Source organism: Palaemon carinicauda, chromosome 30 (assembly GCF_036898095.1).
Source record: "Palaemon carinicauda isolate YSFRI2023 chromosome 30, ASM3689809v2, whole genome shotgun sequence".
NCBI classification, from domain to species: domain Eukaryota; kingdom Metazoa; phylum Arthropoda; class Malacostraca; order Decapoda; family Palaemonidae; genus Palaemon; species Palaemon carinicauda.
In genome coordinates, this window is record NC_090754.1 from 26,118,966 (window position 1) to 26,145,131 (window position 26,166).

Consider the following 26,166-nt stretch of genomic DNA (forward strand, 5'->3'; position numbering starts at 1 on the left):
GCGCGTGGGCGCGTAGGTGACCTTCGGCGAGCAGGATCGTGGGCGCGCGGGCACGCGGGCACGCTGGAGAGTGCTTGCGCGCAGGCGATGGATCGCGTGGGCGCGCAGGTGCGCGGTCTGGAGAAGACGGATGGGGCGCAGGGCCAGTAGGTGTAGAAGCGCGTACCGGAGGCTGCAGGAAACTTCTCATGGGCGCATAATGTCTCGTCCAACTCTGGAAGTGCACAAAGGCGAGTGCGCACGATGGCGCGCAGGCGAGGGCTGACGCGTGGGTGAGTTCCGAGGGCATGCAGGTGATCGCGGGCGAGAAGGAGAAGGAAGAGTCTTCTTGCCTGCGCCCAGATCCGGGGATCGTGGGAGCGCGCGCTGGCGAGCAGGAGATCGGTAACGAGCAGGAGAGCGCTGACGAGTTGACTCTGCTTCTGCTGCAGGAGATTACTGGTGCGTTGATTCTGGTGCAGGATGGACCTCAGCAACAGCAGGAGAGCGCGCGAGCGCGCAGGAGAACATGGGCGCACAGGTGAAACCTGGCACTTAAGGGACTTGCTCACACTGTGAGACAAGCCCTTTTGCCCCGAAGGGACCGGTGCCCATTGGAGAAAAGGGTGCGTGGGCAACCACTGCGAGTCAGCTTCCAGGAACGGTGAAGGAAGATCCACAGGTCTGGCAGGCGTGGGAGATCGCGAACGATCTGCAGAGGTCCAGTGATGCAGCTGCAACGGTCGACTCACGTCGAGGAGGAACCTCTGTGGGGGACGTCGAGGGCGAAGAACCGAAGAGGCGCCTCCTAACTCCCTTGTAGGGAGAAGGAAGACCTCTACGGCGAAGAAGGGGGCCAGCCTTGCAACGAAGACGACCTCTAGGAGCAGGAACACCATTGTCAGTCCTCCGAAGAGAGAGTCTCTGTCAGTGAACTCCCCCGAGGGGGAGAATCACCCGCAGGAGAGACTGTTGGACTCAGCTCCTCCCTCGAAGGATGTTCGGAGGAGGGAACAGAGTCTTCAGCAACATCAGCAACCAAGGCAGGGGTTTGACCCGACCCGTCGGAAGCCTCTGCCACAACAACGTCGATGATAGACAGAGGATCTACCTCCGCTATTGCCGGCGACTGCTTGACAGCTGCGCCCAACTGGATCAAGTCAAACAGGGCTTCCCTAGAGGGTGAACCCTTAAGCCCCAACGAAGCCCAAAGCTATAATAAATCATCATTATACACAGTGTTATTAAAATCCTCCCCCGGAGGAGGAGGAGGAGCTGCCTCGCTATGGGAGGCAACTCCCTCTCCCGAACCCTGAGGTTGGTCAACAAAAGAATGTCCTACGCTACCACTCGCCGGCCTCTCACGAGAGACCGATCGAGTGGGTGCTTCAGAGGAGGTTCGGGCAACGGAAGAAGAGTCCTCGGAACCTTCCTTCTTCAAGGAAACCCTTTAAGGAGAAAGATCCCGCCTAGACTTCTTCTTCCGTCGCCGGGAAAACCTCTCCCACTGGGAGGTAGACCACTCCCTGCATTCACTGCACACTTTGTCTCTATCACACCGTTGACCTCTGCAGTACGGACACACGGTGTGAGGATCCGTCTCGACCGCCAACATAAAAGTCTCACAAGGGCGGTCAGGTAAGCCAGGGCACTTCCGCATGATAGAGGTAGAGGCCAACTTCCGAACACACAACTGTAAGAAAAAGCAAAAAAAAAGATTAAGGCTGTAAATATGCAAGGGTGAGGTAGACACGTCTGACCATCACCCGAGCCAAAAGCGAAGTGAATCAGTTCACCGGTGTGTGAGGGGGGAGGGGTAGCTAGCTACCCCTCCCCTACCCCCTTGCTAACTAGCAAGGGGGTAGTTAACCCTCGTTAAAAATCTAATGGCCTGTCATTCAGCTACACCGAAAGTAATACCCCATGTAAATAGCGTGGTTTGTATTTCGGTTACGGAACAAATTATATGTGTATATGCTATCTTCACTAGTATAATTTTGCCTAACTAGCTAGAAAATTCTTCATAGCTAAATACCGGAGCGTCGCACTACTACCTAAATAATTGCATTTATGGCATGCGACAGCGGCCTTAAAATGGCTGCTTCCGGGGATGGTAGTGCTCCACTTAACACACCAAAATCATGTTAATTTAACTGTGAGAAGGGAGCTAAAAATTATACACAGGAAAGATTAAATACTCAACTTTCCAGAGAATGAAGATGCTGGAGATTGCATGATAATAATCCTTAAAAACAGTAACAACACCGAGAGAAACGTGGGAGAGTACCGTGCTTAAATGCTACTGTATGTTGAAAGGAATAAGGCGCCGTAGTAGTACAGGGAGGGGGTCCACCGGGTACCTTGATAACGGCTCCCCTTCATTCGCCACTCTTCTCCCTCAAAAAGTAAAATCTATTCGGGGTGAAGATTGCCATGCGTCGTATCATAAAATACGTCCCCTGATATTATGCGATATCCTTAAAGATATATTAAGGATACTAGTGCCAGGAGTTAGAATTCTGTAGACCTAAGGTTAATTCTCTAGGAGTATCACTGTAGCTAAATATCCCTTACAAAGCTGCCTTAAGGAACCTTCCATCTGGACGACATGGCTGAGCCCAAAAACTAAATTGTATAAAAGATGGGGGTAGGCATCCTCATCAAAACAGACAATTTTTTTGTGGAGGTACAGGCAGAGCTAAAGTACTACAAGTATCTGGTCCACAAAAATACTACTAATCCCTCGGCAACTCGCACTTGCTACAAAATTGGACGTTTAAGATATTGACTCTGAAGAAGTAACCGAACCTCCCTATACATGGTAGATTAGGCTTACCTGGAAAAATCTCAAGACTAGATTAACAAAAAGCTGGCAAACAAATGGCAACAAAATATCTTTATTCAATTACTTACCGGTTTTTCATTGCAAATTATTGATAAAGAATCCAGGTAAAATATCTGAATCCTGTGAACCGTGACATCACCAACAGGCACTATTGGAGCAGGAATCATTTGGCTCTTGACGGGAGTGGCAAAATATTGAGCGAACTTTAACGCATCAATGGTTGCAGACATCAAAATCACCTTTGTAAAAGAAAGAAAAGCATTGTCCTAAAAAGATTTTGGGCATAAAATTAATTATATGGAATAAGGTAGCTTATAAAAAAATAGTATCCTACTTTCCTAAATTTCATGACTAAAACATCATACAAAGTAGTTTTTTCACAAATGTTTTTACAACTACTTTTAACAGGGAACATGTGCATAATTCATTCCCACCCAGAAAGATTTTATGGGCTCCCTATATATAACAAAAAAAACTCTATTCCAATTTTTGTTCTGGATCTAAGTGAAAACTACAAATTTTGTATAATTCGTATTTTTCATAGTTATAAAAATCCAATTCATTTAATGGGGTTACTTATAGTTTCAATTTCTACAGCCAGACAACCAAAAGGAAATCAGTAGATTATGTCATGCTGCATTGCTTAGTAACAACTGCAAATGACAGGTTATGCTTGAATCAAGCGTTCCCTCACAACACTCTTCCGGTCAAAGACTTGCGAGGTGGTTGAGGCGGAACCTTTGGTAAATTACTCAGGTTTGTATAGCTAACAAAAATAAAGATTATACAAAAGAGATAGTTTATTTCAATGCAGATACAAACTTATGAGTCTTTTAATAGAGAGTCATCCTTAGGTGGCAGGAAGTGTCCATGAGGTATGTTTGCCCTTCATCCCCAAGATACAATTATTATATTAATAGCAAGAGATCAAAGTAAATAATTTGTGAACAGTGCAGCCGGCTCATACGAGGCAGGGCCTTCTGTTCTATTTCACAGAGCTTAACTAGGGTGAAGTAATATGACATCAAGAGGCTTATAACATCAATACAGGTAGTCGTCGACTTCGACGGAGATAGGGACCAGGAGATGTGTCCTAAGTCTATTTCGACGTATGTTAAACTCAAAAAGTGAAGTTTCCACAGAATTATTATGATGCATCATGATTCGGCAATCATCTCCATCATATTCTATCAATATTTCCTTACTGTATTCATTATTTCATTATCTTGTTTCATAGGATATCATATGCTCTATTATATAATGCATTTCTGTATTTTATTTTCCAATTTTGGAAGCATTTTACCAATCAAGAATTTTGTTTACCTTTGGTTATGATCAGCTGATCTGAAAGTCCCACTAGCCACCTTATCAAAAGATGGCATACATATGACAGGCATATTTTTTTTATATAATTTCTTAACTCCTTTGAAATATCTTCATAATGAACATTACATCAGCACCAATATATTACAGGAAATCAGTTTCCATAGTTCGTTTTAGTCATTATTATTAGTTAGCATGCAAAATCGTTCTAGCTCTTTCTCTGTGCATGTGTGAGTGTGCTCGCTCTTGCAATCGCATATGGGCCGGGTAGTTCATTTTTAAAGCTTCACACATTATTTAATTCTTAGTTCAATATTAACCCTTCATATTTTATTAGACATTGTGTTTAATTGTGGTTTATTAGAGCATGTTCATAATCTATTTTTTTTATTTCTTGAGCATTTCAATAATCAACAATTGCTTATGATTTACTTATGGTTGGCATCAGCTGATCTCAAAGTCACACTGCCTTATTGCGATTAGACGCACAGTTATATAATTTTCTTAACATTCGAAATCTATTCATAATGAATATTACATCAGCACCAATAAAGAGAGAGAGAGAGAGAGAGAGAGAGAGAGAGAGAGAGAGAGAGAGAGAGAGAGAGAGAGAGAGAGAGAGAGAGAGAGAGAGATGCCTTTCAACTGTGGGAAATTTAAAGTCATACACATAGGCATTCAAAATTCTTAAAGGAATAACAAATGTAGATTACAACAATCTATTCACACTTTGCAAAAATTAGTCGAGAGGTAACAGAAACAAACTGGGATTGAAAAGATACAACACCAATCAATGTGGCAATTTCTTCACATACGAAGTAGCAAATACTTGGAATAGACAACCAGCGGATGTAGTGAACAGTAACATGGTATAAGAGTTAAGAATAAGTTAGACAAGATCATAAGAACTCTCTTAATGCTTAAACTATATCACTCTACCAAAAAGCACATGGAGTCACTGCATTTTTTTATCCTTTCCCCAGCTTAGTGACAAATCTATACATCGCAATAGATTTTCAATATATATATATATATATATATATATATATATATATATACACACACATATATATATGTATACACACACATATATATATATATATATATATATATATATTTATATATATATATATATATATATTTATATATATATATTTATTTATATATATATATATATATATATATATATATATATATATATATATATATATATATATATATACACACACACACATATATATATATATATATATATATATATATATATATATATACATATATATATATACACACATATATATATATACATACATATATATATATATATATATATATATATATATATATATATATATATATATACACACACACACAAACACACACACACACACACACACACACATATATATATATATATATATATATATATATATATATATATATATATATATATATATATATACACTGTACATAATATATATATATATATATATATATATATATATATATATATATATATATATATATATATATATATATATATGTATATATATTATATATATCTATATATATATATATATATATATATATATATATATATATATATATATATATATAACGGATTTTGAGCGAAGTGAAAAATCTATTTTTGGGTGAGATAGCCATGTCGTCCTGATGGAAGGTTCCAAAGAGTAGCTTCCTAGGGATATTTGACTACAGTGATATTCCCAGAGAATTTACCTTTAGGTCTCCAGCATTCTAACTCCTGGCGCGAATATCCTTAAATTTCTCTCAAGGATATCACATAATATCAGGGGACGTATTCTTGACACGCCACGTAGCAATCTGCACCCCGAATAGTGTTTACGCTTCGAGGGGGAAAGTGGCAGAATTCCAAGGGGAGCCGTATCAAGGTTATCCTAGTTCCCATACTACTACTGAGTATCACAACAGCGCCATATCCAAGATGGCGGACATTCCTTGTAGCATTGAGCATGGTGCTACAGATACAGTAGTTTCGGGAGGGATACTATGAAGATCTTTTCTTTAGAAAAGAAGGGTGGGTCCATCAGGACGACATGGCTATCTCACCCAAAAATAGATTTTTCGCTTCACTCAAAATCCGTTTTTTGGGCTCAGGCCATGTCATCCTGATGGAAGCATACCAGAGTATTAATGTATCTGTGGATTTTCATCAGTGCCTTAACCTTGGGACAATATTTCCATGGTCATTTGGACCATTTGAGACAAATGACGATACCATTATCCGTCATCATCACTAATCATAAACGATGATAGTGCTTCCTGCCCCCTACAGGGAAGAGTCATTCTAGACGGTAGAAAAGGGGCCTCAAAGTTAGCAGATATTGTATGAACAAACATAAGTATACACTGGCTATACAAACAGTCTCATGGTTTGTATATATTGTCGAATCAATATCAGTGTCCATTATATCCATTTTTGCAAGTATACAATGATATGAAGTCTACTTACATCAGTTAAGTCCAAGAACTCTGGCATCTTAAACATGCGATTGTCGGGCAAATTAGGACGCAATTACATTCTAATAGACATTTATTTCTAATAAATGACTAAATGAATTAACAAGTAAAATGAATGTAGCATGATAAAGGAATTATACATGCGACATATAGAGAAATTATTTTTCCTTTTGAAAGGGAAGAAATGGCGAGTGCCACTCTCAGACTGAAGAAAAGTTTTTAATAAAATTTCTCTTCATAATTTCTGTACTTGTTATATTCTATCAACACTATGTACTACGTACACACGGCACTAGTGCTATCTGTATAATTCTACACCTGAGATTTTGAACAGAGTTAGTGTCACCATGGTAACACTCATTCAAAAGGAGGTCACATTAAAAGTGCTGACCCCTTCTCACTTTAATTGACAGTCCCAATCAATTAACTGTTCATCGCAGAATTAGATGACAGGTTTTAATAAACTACCTGCCGCCACCACATAATGCTTCATTTCATGGACCTGCTTAGCATAGTGTTTGTAGAACACTTTGGATGATTTCCATCCAGTATATGAGCGAAGACGCCCAAAGTCCATATACTGAAAAAAGTTCAGTGATGAAGCAATTTTTCTCGGATCATGACCTGCGGAAGTATTGTCAGGATCTGCTCTGCGAATAAAGTAGGTGAGCTTCGCCCTCAGTTGTTTTAGGGATAAGTTTGATCCAGAGGTTTCTCCTTTAAAGAGCTGTCCTCCCCTGAAGTCTGAAGTTCTAAGAAGATAGACCTTTAGACACTCTACAGGACATAGAGAGACATCTTCCTTCAGAGGGCAGATTCTCCAGGGACCCCACCTCTTAGTGGGTAGCTCGTTCTTAGCGAGAAGGGTTAGATCAGGAAAAAGATTTAGTTCTCCCGCTTCTGTGAACTGAATGTGGCCTTCATCTCTAGATAGGGCCACTATTTCACTAACTCTAGCCCCAGAGGCTATAGCGAACAGAAAAATAAGCTTTTGGGTTAGATCCTTGAGGGAACAATCTTCATTGTTCACAGATGAGGCATAATGTAGGACCTTGTCCAAAGACCATGCGATGGGCTTTGGTGGTGCTGCAGGCCTAAGCCTTGCACATGCCTTCGGAATCTTATTAAAGATTTCATTCGCCAGATCCACTTGAAATGCATATAGAAGAGGTCTAGTCAAGGCTGACTTGCACGTAGTTATCGTGTTGGCCGCCAGACCTTGATTATGAAGGTGGACAAAGAAGGACAGACAGAAGTTCATTGAAATTTCTTTCGGTCCTTTTGCTTTTACAAAAGCAACCCACTTTTTCCAAGAAGACTCATATTGTCTTCTCGTTGACTTAGACTTGTATTATTCTAAGAATTCTATATAGCCTTCTGAGATCCCAAATCTTTTCCTAACTGCTAGGGCAAGAAAATCATGAAATAAAGGGATAGGGTTCTCTGTGATAAATCGAAGGCAATTAACTTCTGAACCTTCTGAGATAGTCCTGGGTTCAGAACTAGGGCCAGCCTCAGCTTCAGTTCCTTCACTAAAGGGAACAGATTACTCTTAGGCTACTTGGGAGCCAACAGAGCCACTCCTCCCTGGAAGGATCTCAGCATGTTGAGGACCTTCAGCAGGAGATCGGATGGGATGAACAGGAATTCCTGAGTCCATCCCCTCTATAATAGAGACATGATGTCTTATCTCCACAAGAGGATCCTCGTATGGGGCTACATATCGAGGTAGTTTCTTGAAGACACTCGTGATGAAGAGGTCGATCTGCAGCTCGGGGACTTGTTCCCATCTGGGAGAGAATAGGTCTGCGTCTGTGGACCATTCTAACTCTACCGGCTTGAGCCCGAGTAGAGCATCCACTGTCACATTGCGGATCGATTGCACATGAACTGCTGACAGGTGCCATCCCTTTAGGTAAGGGAATGTTAACGTCACCTAGACTGTATGAGACGTTCTCTAGCATTGTCGATTCTGATGTCTCATTATCGCTTCGATGTCCCAGATCAGCCTTAGGAGGTCTGATCTGCGTATAGAGAGTTTCTCCACCCATAACAGGACCAACATGGTCTTGGGACTTTTGGCCTTTGATTCCTGTTAGGAAAATTAAGGAAGGACTGATATCGATCTTTTTAGATCTCTTCGAACGTTTGATGCGTATCTTCTCCAGACTCTTGACGTATCTTTCAGCTGTGCTCTTAGCACTGGGTCTGTCACTATTGCGAACTGGAGAGAGTTCAGAACTCCTCCCTGCTAGCGTCTTGGAATCCTGACTGATTACCAGCGTCTCTTGTCCGACCCTGCGATTTCCTTTTCCATCCCCAAAAGAAAAGGGAGTTGGTGTGACCACAGGTTTCAATGGTTTTTAAGCCATTGAAGCCTTTGAGCTGGAGAGAATCGAGACTTCTTGGAGCTTATCTTGCATCCCCGATGTTCCGGGAACCGTATCACTTTCTTGGATGCTCATAGACCAGCCACTTCTGGTGTTGCCCACCCCAGCCTTTCGTCCAGGTACATTGTTGCCTGAACCATTTCTAGGCTTGGTTTTTGCGTGACTGTGTCTGCTAATCCCGTGAAGATACTGAGGACTGTATTTAGTCCGACATGTATCTCTCCTAGGATATACGTTATTCTCTGTAACTTGAATCCTAGGTAGGAGGGGAATGGGTGACTGACTGGAAGTTGCCAATAGACCTCTTTCAGGTCTGACAAGACTGCGAACACCCCTTTTTGAAACAGGGTCCTTATGCTCAGAAGGATTAACATTCTGAACTTGCTGTTTTATTTGAACTTGTTGAGTGGCGACAAGTCCAGAATGACTCTGAGTTTTCTTGAGTCCTTCTCGTGAACACCAAACAGCCTTCCCTGGAATTCGATGGAATATACTTTCCTCACCACCTGTATGCTCTAGAGCTCTAATAGCCCAGCGGCATAGTAAGAAATATGAAACCAATTGTTCAAATTGTTCTAAAAGCACCAAAATTGGCACACATGTGGATTAATACATTCTGAACAATTTTGGATATGGAGGCATTCAAGATTCTCCCCGTAGCACATTTGGCGGCCATTTTGAAAAATGGCCGCTATTTACCGTTAGCGTCATTGAATATGTACCATAATTTGTCTTTTTGTGGATGCTAAAGGTGATAAGTGTGCTAGAGGTGATAAGTATTGTAAAATTACACATACTTCTGTGCTTACCAAATAATTTGGCTACCATTTCACAAGAAAATGAATTTTACTTTGCAGCGGCAGCGTTGGTGGCAGTGACGGCGGCTGCAGTAATAGTATAGTGTTGATAGTCATGGTGCTTGTAGTAGTAACTTGTGGTAACATGGTGGTGTTTTGTGTCTTTGCAGGTGAGGCAGCAGCAGCACCACCTGACATCAGAGACACGTTGTTCCAGACTGCAGCCATGGCAAAGAAGTTCCAACTGGTCGATACTTTTGAGCAACGTACTCCCACAACACCTCCTGAGACAAACTGGAAGCTGTGTCTTGTATGTCAAGAGGAGACAACAGAGTCACTTGTCTGCCCAGTACTGTCTAAACGCCGAGACCCTGGGAGTGGATACACGACAATGGCTGCAAACTTGGTCAAATTTGATGAACTCGGAGAACTGCCAAGAACTGTTCAGTTACAGAGACTAGATGAAGGACAAGGTGTTGAGGCGACAATGGTTGCCCACCAGGCCAAGTGGCATAAAACATGTATGCTCAAATACAATAACACAATGCTACGAAGAGCAGAGAAGAGACGCATCGCAAGCAGCTCAGCATTTGATAGTACTGACAATGTCCAGGCCAAGCGCGCCAGAACACACTCTTCAGAAGCCACTACCAGCGGCACCTCCTGCTTTTTCTGTGGAAAGTCTGGCACAGAGACCCTACATGAAGTAACAACCTTCCAGGTGGACACACGCGTACGGAAGTGTGCAGCGCAAGTTGGGGACAATGAACTCATAGCCAGGCTCAGCATGGGTGATATGGTGGCTCTGGAGGCCAAGTACCATTCCAAGTGTTTGTTGGCTCTTTACTATCGTGCAAAGACCACTGTAGAAGCCGAGCAGAAAACTGACCATGAAGGTGTAATGTCAAGAATCGTACTGGCTGAACTGGTCCTGTATATCGAGGAAACCCACCTAGAAGAGGGCACCACCCCAGTCTTCAGACTCGCAGAACTTGTAAAGCTATACACAACAAGAATGGAACAGCTCGGGGTTGTTTTGTGCCAGAAAGTTAATAGCACAAGGCTGAAAGAGCGCCTGTTAGCCCAGATACCAGGCCTGAGATCCCACAGCAAAGGCCGAGATGTTTTACTAGCGTTTGATGAAGACATTGGTGAAGCGCTAGGCAAAGCCTGCGAGCAAGACTGTGACACTGAGGCAGTTCACCTTGCGCGTGCTGCACAGATAGTTCGTCGATATATGTTTGAAGACACTTACCAATTCCGTGGATCATTCCCGGGCGGCTGTCAGGAGGACTCTGTGCCAAACGTACTAGTTGCAATGGTAAATATGGTGCTGGATGGCCCCACCATCAAGAATCAAAGCCATTCCTCTTCAACACAAGCAGCTCTTTCCATTGCGCAGCTTCTCAAGTTCAACAGTGTCAAGCAAAGTCGGAAGCAGGGAGCAACCAAGACACAGGAGCCTCCAGCTGTCAGACACAGTACGTCTCAAGAAACTCCTCTTCCAACCTATGTTGGGCTGATGCTGTATGCTGAAACACGCAAGAGAGGACTTGTGGACAAGCTCTTCTCTCTGGGCCTAAGCATCTCATATGACAGAGTCCTACGTCTTTCTGCCCAGATGGGAAACAGCGTGTGTCAGCTGTACCGCATAGAGGAAGTGGTCTGCCCGCCTACCCTGCGTAGCAATGTGTTCACAACTGCGGCTGTGGACAACATTGACCACAACCCAAGTGCCACCACAGCCAAGAATTCATTCCATGGAACAGGAATCTCGCTTTTTCAACACCCAACGTGTGCAGATGAGGGAGTGGATCGTAGCATTGCTCTCACTGGGCGTGATACTGGATCAAAGACGGTTGAGCCTCTACCAGAATATTACACGGATGTACGTCCTGTTGCTTCTTCTGTCAAAGGGCAAATGATCCCAGCTACTTCTGTGACCTCTCTTAGACGCCACAACTGTGAGCAGCACATAGAAGATGAGTATATGTGGCTGGAGAACACGAGAAGTGTTCTCAAAGATGATGTTGAGGCCTGTGAAAACACATCATGGGCTGCATACCATGCAAGGCACCAAGATCCAAAGCAACCAGTCATCACACCAACGTCCCTGCTTCCCTTGTTCCAGGAGAGTGCTCACACTGTGGCAATGATCAGACACTCTATTGATGTAGTCAGGAGTGCAGTTAAACATCTCAACCCAGGCCAAACTCCAGTTCTGACTTGCGACCAGCCACTATTCACTCTAGCAAAACAGATCCAGTGGAAGTGGCCAAACACATATGGAGAAGACCAACTGGTGGTGATGTTTGGGGGGTTGCATATTGAGATGACGGCACTGAAGACCCTGGGTGACTGGTTGCAGGGAAGTGGGTGGACCCAAGCACTGGTACAAGCAGAGATCACAACTGAAGGAATAGCAGACTCATTTCTTCGAGCAGCTCACGTCACACGCACCAGAAGAGCACACCAAGTCACAGCGGCTGCGTTGTATAATCTCCAACGGCGTGCCTATGACAAGTACAGCACCACCAATACAGAAAATGATGAGCACCCTGAAAGCTTCGAAGACTGGTGCAGTCAGAGAGAACAGAGTTATCCGCAGTTTCAGTACTGGTCAACAGTCTTGGCACTGGAGCTGTCCACTCTGATCTATGTGCGATCTCTGAGAGAAGCCAATTTTAGCAGGTAACTGGATGCTCTGACAGAACTGGCTCCGTGGTTCTTCGCACTAGACCACACGAACTATGCCCGATGGATACCAGTGCATCTACGGGACATGGCAGAACTGGCAAACAAACATCCAGACGTCTTCACAGAGTTTAGCAAGGGACACTTCACAGTCCAGAAGACCAAGAGGATCTTTTCAGCAATCCCTCTTGACCAAGGACATGAGCAGAACAACGCGTATGTCAAGGGTGATGGAGGAGCCATCGGCCTCACAGACAATCCAACTGCACTGAGGCGCTGGATGGTTGCCGGACCGGAGGTTGCTAGAGTGATTGTGGAATTTGACGACTTCAATCTGCATCCACACGATCAAGAGGAGACACGTCACCACGAAGAGACACCAAGTGTGCAGAACACTTTTGCCAGAGATGTGCGCTCACTCGTGGCCGTCATTGAAGAGCTGGGCAACCCTTTCGAGGAGGACAGTCAGGACTTGCTGGTGCTCGACACAAAGGAGATCGCAGACCCTGCAGTCATGGAAACAGTCCGTAACGCCAAGCAGATTGGCCAAGACCAGTTTGAAGCATTCTCAAAGGAATGCATCGTGGACAGAACCAAGTCCATTGAGGTGGCAATCCACCGGAACAAGCTACCACTGTTTGCGACCAAGAGAGGACCCAATATACCCAAAGGAAAAGAACAGGTCAAATCTCTGAAGAATGATGTTGCGCTCTTCGCACGATTATATATCGGCTGCCAGACCCGTGATGGGAATCTAGAAGAGTTCTTCAGGCATGAAAATCAGCAATGCCCTCCAGCTTTATCTGACGGAGGGAGACTGTACCTAGGGAGCAAGAGTGACTTGCTGGTGTGCCTTGAAGGCCATGCTGAGCCTCAGTTTGAAGCTCCTACTGTCACTGCTGTTGTCCTCGATGGAGCAGTAATCGTACAGATGTTGAAGCCGGGTACTGCCAACACGTTCGAGGAATATGCACAGCAAGTGTTCATCCCATACGTTGTACAACGTTTCCAACATGTATCACGTCTTGACCTTGTGTGGGACAGCTACAGAGCAGATTCCCTGAAGGCATCAACCAGAGAACAGCGTGGAAAGGGAGTACGTCGGCGTGTTGTCGACTCAGCAGTCATACCAGGAAATTGGCAAAGTTTCCTGCGAGTTGATAGCAACAAAGTGGAGCTCTTCAGCTACCTCTCCACCATGCTTGCAGAGTCCTTTCAAGAAGAAGGCAAGGAACTGGTCGTCACTGATGGGGAGCAGGTGATCTGTGTTCCACAGCAAGAGGATGTCAACTCACTCGCACCATGCAACCAAGAAGAGGCAGACACCCGCATGATGCTACATGTAGCACATGCTGCACAACATGGTCACCACCAGATACAGGTTCGAACAGTAGACAGTGACGTCGTGGTCCTAGCAGTGATGGTAGTCCAGAAACTACCAGCTGGAGACGAACTCTGGGTAGCCTTTGGGACAGGCAAGAACTACCGCTACATTGCAGCCCATGAAATAGCTTCCTCCCTTGGTCCAGAGAAGGCATGTGCTCTTCCAATGTTTCATGCCATCACAGGGTGTGATACTGTGTCAGCCTTCGTCGGACATGGGAAGAAATCTGCCTGGGCAACATGGAACACGCTGCCAGAACTCACTGATGCCCTGCTGAGTCTGGCAAATGCACCCACAAGCATCCAAGAGGATACAATGCATGTCATCGAGAGGTTTGTCATACTCCTGTATGACCGCACAAGCAAATGCAAGGACGTCAACAAGGCGAGAAAGCAGCTCTTTGCAAAGACGAACTCTGTTCAGAACATCCCGCCAACCTACGCTGCTCTGGAGCAGCATGTGAAGAGATCTGCCCTTCAGGGTGGTCATGTCTGGGGCCAGGCATTGGTACCAACGCCCGTGCTCCCTCCACCAACAGACTGGGGCTGGCATCGGAGTGATGATGGGCTCTACACACCACTCTGGACCACACTCCCTGAGGCATCCAAGGCCTGCTATGAGCTGGTGTCTTGCGGATGCAAGAAAGGCTGCAAAAACCGCTGCAAGTGCAAGAACGCTTCACTGCAATGCACTGGTCTATGTTTCTGTGAAGGCGAATGCCAGTAGATTGGGACAGAAAACTTGCTAACCAACATTATGATCTGTAGACATTCATAATTCTGGTGACCAGATTTGAAAAGTTCGGAATCATAATTAACATAGTGTGGCAAAATCTACGTTATTGTATTACATGTATGTACTGCAGGATTACACAAGTACTGTGCCTAGAGACTGGGCTTTTGGTCGACTATATAACTACAATCTGACCATACTGTAAACTTCCCGTACTCTGTGTATTATTTTGACTAGCAATTTTGCCAGCAATTTGAAATAAAAAAGCAACTTGAGCAATTAAAGTGTGTTCCTGAAATCAGGTACTGGTTATTAGAGGTATTATGTCATTGAGTATTGAAATCTTCATCAAATGTCCACTTTTTCCACAAAATGGCGGCCAGTTTGGGGGCCATTTTTGAGAAGATTCATCTAAATATCTGTTAAACATTTATTGATGTTAATTCTGATGTAAAAAAAGGGAATTTTGGCCCATCTAGCACCAAACTAACGACACATAATGAAGTCTATGTAATGACGCTAATGTTAAATGGCGGCCATTTTGAACAATGGCCGCCATATCTTCCTAAGGGCTAATCTTGAATGCCTCCATATCCAAAAATGTTTAGAATATATTAATCTACATGTGTGCCAATTTTGGTGCTTTTAGACCAATTTGAACAATTGGTCTGCTATGCCGCTGTACTATAAGGTATACTCTTCCAGGAGGGTTTTGTAGTATAGGAAGAGTTGAGGAAACGATGGTGGAGGCATGTCTATCTCCCATCCTAGTCTCATCTTGATTAGGGCTTGGACCCAAGGATCGAAAGTCCAGCGATCCTAAAGGAACCTCCCTCCTACCAAAAGTGTCTCTTTTCTTCGTCTGATTAGAAGGTTTACATATTCGACCGCTTGCCTGTAGCACCGTGGTCACTGCAACTGTGGGATGTTGTTGAACAGCCCGAGAGATATTTCCAGACTTTTCCGTCTTCCTTTAGGTTGGGGACCCACAACCATGGAAGACTTTCTCTTTGAAAGGATGCCCCACATTTGGAGAAGTCCTACATTCTCCGTGGTGGCCTTCTTAATCACCTTTCTAACTACCTCGTTTGGAGAGAGGTCTCTACCCCAGATGTTGGAAGATATCAGCTTCCTGGTTTCGTGTTTCACTGTTGCAGCAGCGAACACAAACTCCCTACAGGCTCTCCTAGCCTTCATAAAGGTCTTTTACTAAGGTGGCCATATGCATTTTGGCCAAGACCATGAGCATGTCTGGGGTACTTTGGTGGGTTGAACACAACTCTATACAGTTTTGTGGGGATAGGGAGGCTGCAAGTCTCTCCTTTGTCTCTTGTTCGTTATACAAGAGAAACTCGGATAGTTTAGGGAGATTCTCGTTAAACTGTCGACTGGCAACGTCCGCGTCTAGTATTCCTACTGAAAAGGTTAAGTGGACTTCCTTCCAATCCTTCTCCTGCCTGGGGAAGGCTGGTGACAGAGGCTTGCACTCAAGTGCAGGACATGGTCTACGTGCCTCCACTGCTTTGGCAACAGATTTAAATGCCTTCCACGTAAAGGGGAATGATATTGAAGCAGGAGCAAGAAAGGAAGGGTGTCTGTTACCTGGTGCGAATACTTTCGACATGAGTAACCCGCCTTGCTCAGGCTACTTGACAAGATAGCCTTTGCCTTATCATGGTCGAGAATCATGACCTCCTTCAGTTCCGTTTCTTTTCTTGACGTTGGTTCATGTCTCAGTTGAATGAAGCAATTAGGGAAAGCGTCAAAGTTTGGCCAAAACAGGATTTTGTCCAAAGGAACAGCACCCATCTTCTTCGAGATGTAGAGTTTGCCATTTAAAATCGGCATAAGCTCCGCAAACCTCCAAGGATTGGTTTTGGAGCATGTCAGCAGGTCTTGGTCTCTGGGTCGTTTGTCTGACCCTTGGGGAGCGACAAGTGGAGCATCACAGAGCTCTATCTTGCATTTTGCTTCCTCCTTTTCATCTTGTTTGCCAGAGTTTTCTATTAGACCTTTCATATGGGCCCATAATTGGTCCATTCCGTCTAATAGAGGGGTAGAGGGTGAAGATGTCGATTTTAACCCTTTCACCCCCAAAGGACGTACCGGTATGTTCTTGCAAAACACTGTTAATTACATATTTTTACATATTTTTGATAATTTTATGAGAAATTTCAGGCATTTTCCAAAAGAATGAGACCAACCTTATGGTGGGGGTAAAACGGATAATGGCTCTAGAGCCGGCACAGACGGAAGCAATTCCGACACAACATTATCCACCTCTTCCCGTGGGGGCTTCCTGCCCTCCGTCCCCAAGACCATCCGGCCGCAAGGGAGGTGTGAATCGTGCCTGGGGCACCACTAATTCCTTACTTGCTTTCGGGAATAGTAGGTTACGCATCCTATCATTAGGTAGGTATGGTCCCAGAGAGATTTTCTGGAAGCCTCTCACCCAGTTGCGTAGTTTGTTACGAGCTGCATCCCTAGACTCTATCGACTTGGGATACTCGAAACCATCGGACATTAAGGTCCGACATACATTGCAAACTTGCAGGTTCCAATAATGTAGGGATTTGGAAATAATATTGCAGGGGGCATGAAACCTGCATGTATTATGACCATGAAAACACTTACTCTTGATATTGCAGAAGACTGCAACACATGTCATCTGGGGTTCCTCCTGTAAAGAAAGGAAAGCAGAATGAGTATACAATTGATTATCTCACTGATAAGCAATATGTAAAAGTCATCTTTTAACTAAAATACCTTAGGATAGTAAGCTAGAAAGGGAAAGTGGGAGACACATACTTGTGTATCCCCTGCAAGCAAATGCTGTTACCTCCCCTCAGTATTAACTATAAGGAGATTCCTCTATCAAGAAACTCCAACGAAAGGGTTCTAATCCCTAGGAGTAGAGAAGTGTACAAATCACTGCCCCTTTTTATTCTTAACACTGTGGGGTAAGGATGACTGATTTCTAATCAGAGTATTGAAGGAATTCTATTCTTTCAATATTGGAACGGTCCCAACAGAAGCCCACACAAGGGTAACCAAGATATGTTAGAAACTAACTACTGTATAATCATACTATAGTTTTCTGTTTGCAGTATATACTATATTGTAAATTACTGACTACTGTATAATTATATACTGTAGTTCAGCCAGTGTGCTGCCGTTGTGGCAAGCATCTGACGGCACAGTCCAGCCGGCATGACGCCAACTGGACTAGGAAATATAAGACATATATTTGTGTATCCTACCCAGCCCATTTGCTGTGACCTCCCTTACAATATTAAAACCATAGAGATTCCTGATCACGGAGACTCAAGGATAAGGGTTCTACCCCTTTAGAGTTAGAAGTGTAATACCACCAGCCCTTTAAAATATTTAATATTATAGGGTAATATGAAAACTGATTTCTAATCAGAATATTGAAGAAATTCTATTCTTTCAATATAGGATTGGTCTCAGCATACACCCGGGCAAGAATACCCAAGATATATTGGAAAATAACTACTAGTATAATATATACAATAGTTTTCCTATCTGCAGTATATCCTATACTGCAAATATACTGACTACCTGTATAAACATATACTGTAATTCAGCCGGCATGGCTAGTCCCTGCCGGCACAGCCAGCATGCTAGCTAAAAGAGAGAGAGAGAGAGAGAGAGAGAGAGAGAGAGAGAGAGAGAGAGAGAGCATGGATTGAAGGCTGCCTTATTACTGTGTATGTATACACTAATTAAGGATTTACAAGTCTAACTTGCTGCCTTACTCCAGAAAGAAGGTCCGAATGGAAGAGGAGAATGTAACATTCAGGCTTCCATCCAACCACAAGTACCAACGCCAGCAAGGTCCAGCCAGCACATAGCTGGCAGTCTAGCCCCCGCCAGCACTAGTACAGTCGGCGTACTGCCAGCTGAGTCAGCACCTATCTGTGCCGGTCTGGCTGGCCTACCACCGGCCACGCTAATAACATGGCAACAGAACTTGTGGCCAGCAGTCCAAGGGAGGACTGGAGAACCTTGGTGACAGAAGGGACTTTCCACCCACAGCCATCATCATGGCTGCCGACAGATGACATGGCTACCAGCAGCTTGCATAGCTGCCAGCAGCCGTCATAGCCGCCGACAGTTTGTGTAACACATGGTCGCCGACAGCCAACATGGCCGCCGGCAGTTGTCATGGCTGCCGGTAGCTGGCATAGCCGCAGGCAGCCGGACAACAGCTGCAGAGAAGGAGTCTGGCCGTCCCCCGCAACCCACTGGCCCATCATAAAAGAACAGAGGGGGAGGGAAAAGGGTCCTGTATAAGGTGTGGAAGGAGCCGGCAAGGTTGCCGATCCTACACACCCTTAAGAAACTATGTTTCAGTATCGGCGCCATCCTAGGCGGCAGGAGAATCTTCTATTCTCCAACCTAGGGTCTGCCAATACAGTTAAGGGGACGGCAGCAATGCCGCGTCCTCTCAACAAGAGAGAAACAGAATTCCAGTGCCGGCGCCATCCTAGGCCTCAGAAGAATAACTACTCTTCAGCCTAGGGTCTGCGAGCACAGGACTAGTCTACTAGGCCGCAGGGAGAAGGTGGCGGCATCATACAACCACTTCAGGTGCGGCCTAGGGAGGGCTAGCCTCCTATGTCGGCAGCCTAGCCGGCAGGAGATGACTACTCACCCTGCTGGCCGACTGTTGGCATAAGACTAAATACTCTGAGGTTCTGACCAAATCCCAAAACCTGCCATTTGCGGTTAAGGGATGAGACAGAAAACCCTAGGCTAGTCATGCCTGAATGAAAACTTGAGGCACGACCCACTAGGGTTGTAGCCTATGGCTACACCCAGAGGGAAGAGAGATTACCCTTAAATCTCTACTAGAGACGAGTATCGGTTTCATAAAAATTCTAGGAGATATCAATCTCCGATGAATTGATAAACCAATACTAGAGGGTAACGGGGGGAATATCAAAAGTATACTATGTCGCCTAGGTTAGGTTACCTAGGCAAGACGAGATCTTGGTTACATAAATCACCGAAACTCTGACATATACGATCGACATAGAAAAAGGAAAATTATGCATATAAATATCTTTACAAGTATAAATTGCATAAATAGCTTTCATAATTAATTTATTAATGCTATTTTAGCCGGGAATGTCGTTCTACTAACTAAATAACACATGCCTAACGAACGACAGTGCCCCTGACGCCTCCGGTAACAGGCCTAGCTCCTAATCACAATACATTACTCTAATTTCACTGTGAAACAGGAGCTAAATTACACACATTGTAAAGAATCAATACTCAACTTTCCAGAGGCGAAAGAAGCTGGTGATTGCATAATAATCCTTGAAAATCGATCGAAAATGTCAGATCAACAGGGAACACCACCGTGCGAAATAGCTACAGAATTAGGAATGTCCGCCATCTTGGATATGGCGCTTTTGTGATACTCGGTGGTAGTATGGGAACTAGGGTAACCTTGATACGGCTCCCATTCAAATTCTGCCACTTTCCCCTCGAAGCGTAAATGCTATTCGGGGTGCAGATTGCTATGTGGCGTGTCAAGAATACGTCCCCTGATATTATGCGGTATCCTTGAGAGAAATTCAAGGATATTCGCGCCAGGAGTTAGAATTCTGGAGACCTAAAGGTAAATTCTCTGGGAATATCACTGTAGTCAAATATCCCTAAGAAGCTACTCTTAGGAACCTTCCATCAGGACGACATGGCCTGAGCCCAAAAATAAATATAAATATATATATATATATATATATATATATATATATATATATATATATATATATACATATATATATATATATATATATATATACAGTGATACCTCGGTAGTCGAACGACTCTATACTCGAACAATTCGGAGTTCGACCAAAATTTTCGAGAAATTTTTGCTGCGGTGCTCGACCAAAAATTCGGTACTCGACCAGCCGAACACGTGACGACCGCATGGGCTTTGTGATGATCGCGCCATCTCGGCCACTCTCGCTTGTTCGGGAAGCATCAGTTCTCTCGAGAGCGTCACTCAGACAACGCGCGATCAGCATTCGTTGTGATTTAGTGATTTTCAGTGCTTTTAATTGCTTTTTTAGCTTTCATAATGAGTCCCAAGAAAGTAATGAGTGTTAAGGGGAAGGAGAAGAGGAAAACAGTGCGAACAACGATCGAGTTGAAGAAGGAAATTATAGCGAAATATGAGAATGGTGTACGAGTGTCCGATTTAGCGGTAGAATACGGAATGGCGAAGTCGACCATTTCTACGTTTTTAAAGCATAAAGAAATGATTAAGAAGGCGAATGTTGCAACGGGAGTTACGGCGGTAACTAAGCAAAGGCCACAAGTGATTGAGGAGATGGAAAAGTTGCTTTTAATATTTATTAAAGAAAAACAGTTGGCCGGGGAAAGTGTTAGTGAAGCGTTCATTTGTGAAAAAGCGTTGCATATCTATGAAGAATTAGTGAAGAAAAGTCCGAGTACCAGTGAAAGTGATTCATTTACATTTAAAGCGAGCAGGGGTTGGTTTGAAAAGTTTCGTAATAGAACAGGTATTCATCGTGTTACTAGGCATGGGGAGGCAGCTAGTTCGGATCAAATTGCAGCCGATAAATACGTGGGGGAATTCGATCGGTACATAAATGAACAAAATTTGATCGCACAACAAGTCTTTAATTGTGATGAGACTGGGTTATTTTGGAAGAAAATGCCAGCCAATACGTACATTACCAAGGACGAGACGAAGATGCCAGGTCACAAGCCAATGAAAGATAGGCTAACATTGTTGCTGTGTGCAAATGCAAGTGGCGATTGCAAGATCAAACCCTTGTTAGTGTACCACTCGGACAACCCCCGGGTGTTCAAACGAAATAATATTTGTAAAAGTGCACTACCAGTTATGTGGCGCTCGAACACTAAATCTTGGGTCACAAGACAATTCTTTACTGAGTGGATAAACGAAGTGTTTGCCCCCCAGGTTAAGGCTTACCTCATTGAAAAGAGCTTGCCAATGAAATGTCTTCTGGTTATGGACAATGCTCCTGCACATCCTCCAGGTCTCGAGGATGACTTGAAAGAAGAATACAGCTTTATCAAAATCAAATTCTTGCCCCCCAATACTACTCCCATACTCCAGCCCATGGACCAACAGGTCATTTCAAACTTCAAAAAACTCTATACCAAGGCCCTTTTCAGAAAGTGTTTTGAAGTGACCAGTGACACGAAGTTGACCCTAAAGGAATTCTGGAAGGAACACTTCAGCATCCTCAACTCTGTTAACATGATTGACCAAGCTTGGCGAGGTGTGACCTATAGGACATTGAACTCTGCCTGGCGTAAGCTGTGGCCATCATGTGTCACAGAGAGGGAGTTTGAAGGTTTCCAACCAGAGGCGGGTCCAAGCACTGCTACCCCTGTAATTTCTGATGACACTGATGTCGTTGAGGAAATTGTTGTCATGGGCAGGAGTTTGGGGCTTGAGGTCGACAAGGATGATATTGATGAGCTTGTAGAAAGCCATTCTACCGAGTTGACTGTGGAGGAATTGTTGCACCTGCAACAACAACAGCAGCAGGATCTGATTGTGGAGCAGGAATCTTCAGAAGAGGATGAGGTAAGGGAGGATGTTCCAAGTTCTCTCATCAATGAAATTTGTTCCAAGTGGGCAGATGTGCAGGCTTTTGCTGAAAAATACCACCCAGAAATTGCAGTAGCAAACCGGGCAGTGCATATGTTTAATGATAGTGTCATGTATCATTTTCGAAGAATACTGCAGAGGAGGAAGAAACAATTAACAATAGACCAGTTTTTCACAAAAGAAAAGAAAGCTGCTACATCAAAGCCTGTTTCTCCTCCAAAGAAGAGACAAAGAAGAGAAGAAACCCCTGAAATAGATCTGCCCACCCTTTCATTGGAGAGAGAAACAACTCCTGAAGGAGAACTACCCCGCCACATCATGGAAGGGGACTCTCCTTCCAAGCAGTAACCTCCCCCTTCCATCCTCTCCACATCCATCCCTGTATGCCATCGAACCGCTGCTCAAAGGTATGTTCACTACAGTACAGAAAATGGTTTAAAATTGTTTTATTTTAGTACAGTAAATGGTTTAAAATTGTTTTATAGGATTTTCTGACCAATTTCATACACATTTAGATAATTATTGTTGTTTAGGTACACGTTTTATTAATATTTTGGGCCTGTTCGAGTGCTTGGGAACGGAATAGAATATATACCATTATTTCTTATGGGGAAAAAAAATTCGGTACTCGAACAAATCGGAGGTCGAACACGGATCTCGAACGGATTATGGTCGAGTACCGAGGTATCACTGTATATATATAAAATGTACATACATGTATATATATATATAATATATATATATATATATATATATATATATATATATATATATATATATATATATATATATACAGTAGGGTCCCGAATTAAGCGTGTTCGAATTACACGATTCCCCTTTTCCGCGATCGCTATTTTTCAAAAATAAATTTTCTGTATCTGCGAGGCTGTTCAAAGTTCGCGAGTCAAGCACTACAAAATGTATCAAATCTATTGTCTTTTTAAGTATATTGGTAGCCCTAAATACGGTGATTTATAATGTTACAAAACAATATTAACATTACATTTCATTAACATAATTTCATAATGAATAGCCTATTTAAGGATAAAATTCCACATCAACAATGAAATCAACTGTTAACTGTGCGAGTCCAGCTGACAAAATGTAAACAGAAATGTGGTTACGTTCTCGGCAATCTTTATCTCTCTCCAACCTTACGATAATTGTAATGGTAGTGTTAATGATGGTATATTAAAGCATTATTTTTGTTTAGTACAGTATATTTAAAAGCCTTATTTTTCCCTCTGGTCGTTCAAGGTTTTCACGAGTAGACTGGGTTCGTTTATCGGCAGTGAATAGCCTAAACTTCGGTAACGAGTCGTCAATATTTTGTCATATTTTAAACAGTATACATTTGATTTGCAAACATTGGTTTTGTAGAGTAGACGGTAAAATAAAAACTAGAGAGAGAGAGAGAGAGAGAGAGAGAGAGAGAGAGAGAGAGAGAGAGAGAGAGATTTGATGGCAGAAATCCCTCTCTCTCTCTCTCTCTCTCTCTCTCTCTCTCTCTCTCTCTCTCTCTCTCTCTCTCTCTCGTAAGAAATAAAACCATAGTTCACATATGGCAACTTGAGTTTAAGAATGAAATTAACATGAATATTGTTAGTTGTGGCGATCAATTCCTCGCTTCAGGGGGTACACGAAACAAAAACACGACATTCAATTACAACAGCTGATTCTCTCTCTCTCTCTCTCTCTCTCTCTCTCTCTCTCTCTCTCTCGTTATACAATACTTACAAATAGATGAAGAAACCAAAATCGGTTTTCTTGAAGTGTCAATTAAATACAAAACGAAAAAATTATACCGTGTATACATCCATTTCAATCATAGCTTAAAATACGGTAACCGATTTCGTCCGCAAAACACTATTTTTTAGGAAACACCATTCTATTCCAGAAAATTTTTACTCTTTAAATGTCAATTGCGCTATAAAACATGTACTTATGTTGTTAAATTTCGGGTGTGTTTTAAAAATCGAGTATTGCTAACTTATTTTTGTTTTACTTTTGGCTGTGATCACTCAGCTGATGTCTAGCTTCCGCGCGAATACAATAACAAAGAATTGTTTACACCATTTCTTAACTTATTCAAACCATCTATACAGTTAATATTACATAAACACCAATGTGTTATAACCTATCATATTTATTGTTTAGTACTTTAAAACCATCTCTCTCTCTCTCTCTCTCTCTCTCTCTCTCTCTCTCTCTCTCTCTCTCTCTCTCTCTCTCACATCGAACGTTATAGCGGTAACCTAATTGTTCGGTGACTTTAAAAATAGGCCTAGTATTTTCTTCTTTTACCTTTTTTGCATATGGATCCATAATTGAGGTGGGTACAAGTTGACTTATAACTGAAGTTAGGAAATGTATTTTGGATATGGAAAGGACAATTATCTTTCGTAACAGTTTAGAATTATCGTAAGTTATCACTCTGTCATTAGCGGCAGTTTGCTATTGTGGATTAAACGCATAAGGAAAAAAAAATTTCCAGCTTTGCTACGAATTTAGGAATTTATATGGATACGGTAAGTAAAATATTTGTAATAACATAATGTTTACTAAATGTTTGTAATATCATTAGTTATGACTTAGATCATGTGTGTTTAATGCATTCGTTTGTTTATTATGATCGAAGATGGAGCGTAAACAAATGGAAGGTTTCCGTTTCAGGCGGCATCATAAAGAAAAACATTTCATAAATGGCATTCATTTCATTTATTTGAAAGTTCTAATAAAAAATAATTAGAACATTGGTAATAACAAATTCAACATATAATCTATACTTTGTAAAATTGCTGTCAATTCAAAAACACAGATGTATAAATGCGTCTGTTTCTTCGTTGTGATCAGAGATAAACGTAAACAAAACATTAGTTGTCGTTTTCTATTGTGCTTTTTAGCGTGTTTAGGAAACGCATGATATAAAATCGCCTTTATTTTGATAATTCTGGATTTTCAATCATACAACAAGCTAGTCTATAGAGTGATGGGTTTGCTATTCACCAGTTGTATTATACAATAGATATGACAAACATTAAAATTTGTCTGTATTTTGGGTTGTGTTATAACGGGAAATATATGGTGTTTACACCTATCCTGGTTATAATTTTAACAATTTTTAAAGTTATTAGAACTTTAAAGTATATTAAATGTTTTATTTATTTACAAGAACAATTTGATATTATAAAGAAATACAGTATAGTACAAAGAAAGTATTGGAAATGGGTAGTAAACACATTTGAATAGGCAAATTGCTGGTTGCCATGGCCGCAATGGAATTATTTCTGTTAGTTGTGTGTTTCGAAATTCGCGATTTTCCATTTACACGAGGTCATTAATCGACCAAATTCTCGCATAATTCGGGACCCTACTGTATATATATACACATACTTACACATACATATACCAGGGTATTTCCCCCAATTTTGGGGGGTAGCCAACATCAAACAAACGAAACAGAAAAGAGAACCTCTCCTCTCTACATTCCTCCCAGCCTGACAAGGGAATCAACCGAGTTTGGCTGGTACTGCTAGGGGTGCCAGAGCCCACCCTCCTCCGTTATCCACCTCAGATGAAGCTTCATAACGCTGAATCCTCTACTGCTCCTACCTCCGCGGTCTTCCAAGGCACCGGAGGAAGCAGCAGAGCCTACCGGAACTGTGTCACAATCGCTCGCCCTTCATTCCTATTTCTAGCACGCTCTCTTGCCTCTCTCACATCTATCCTCCTATCACCTAGAGCTTCCTTCACTCTATCCATCCACCCAAACCTTGGTCTTCCTCTTGTACTTCTCCCATCAACTCTTGCATTCATCACCTTCTTTAGCAGACAGCCAAAACCACCTCAACACATTCACATCCACTCTAGCT

At 42.8% G+C, this 26,166-nt stretch overlaps 1 protein-coding gene across 1 annotated transcript in view; it reads right to left on the reverse strand.

Moving 5' to 3' along the window:
- Nucleotides 1–26,166, reverse strand: part of LOC137623434 (ATP-dependent RNA helicase TDRD9-like) — a 314,903-nt gene that overhangs the window by 43,684 nt on the left and 245,053 nt on the right. The window contains exon 7 of the mRNA XM_068354268.1: nt 2,893–3,063. Coding sequence (XP_068210369.1) covers nt 2,893–3,063 — 171 coding nt within the window. The remainder of the gene's footprint in view (nt 1–2,892; nt 3,064–26,166) is intronic.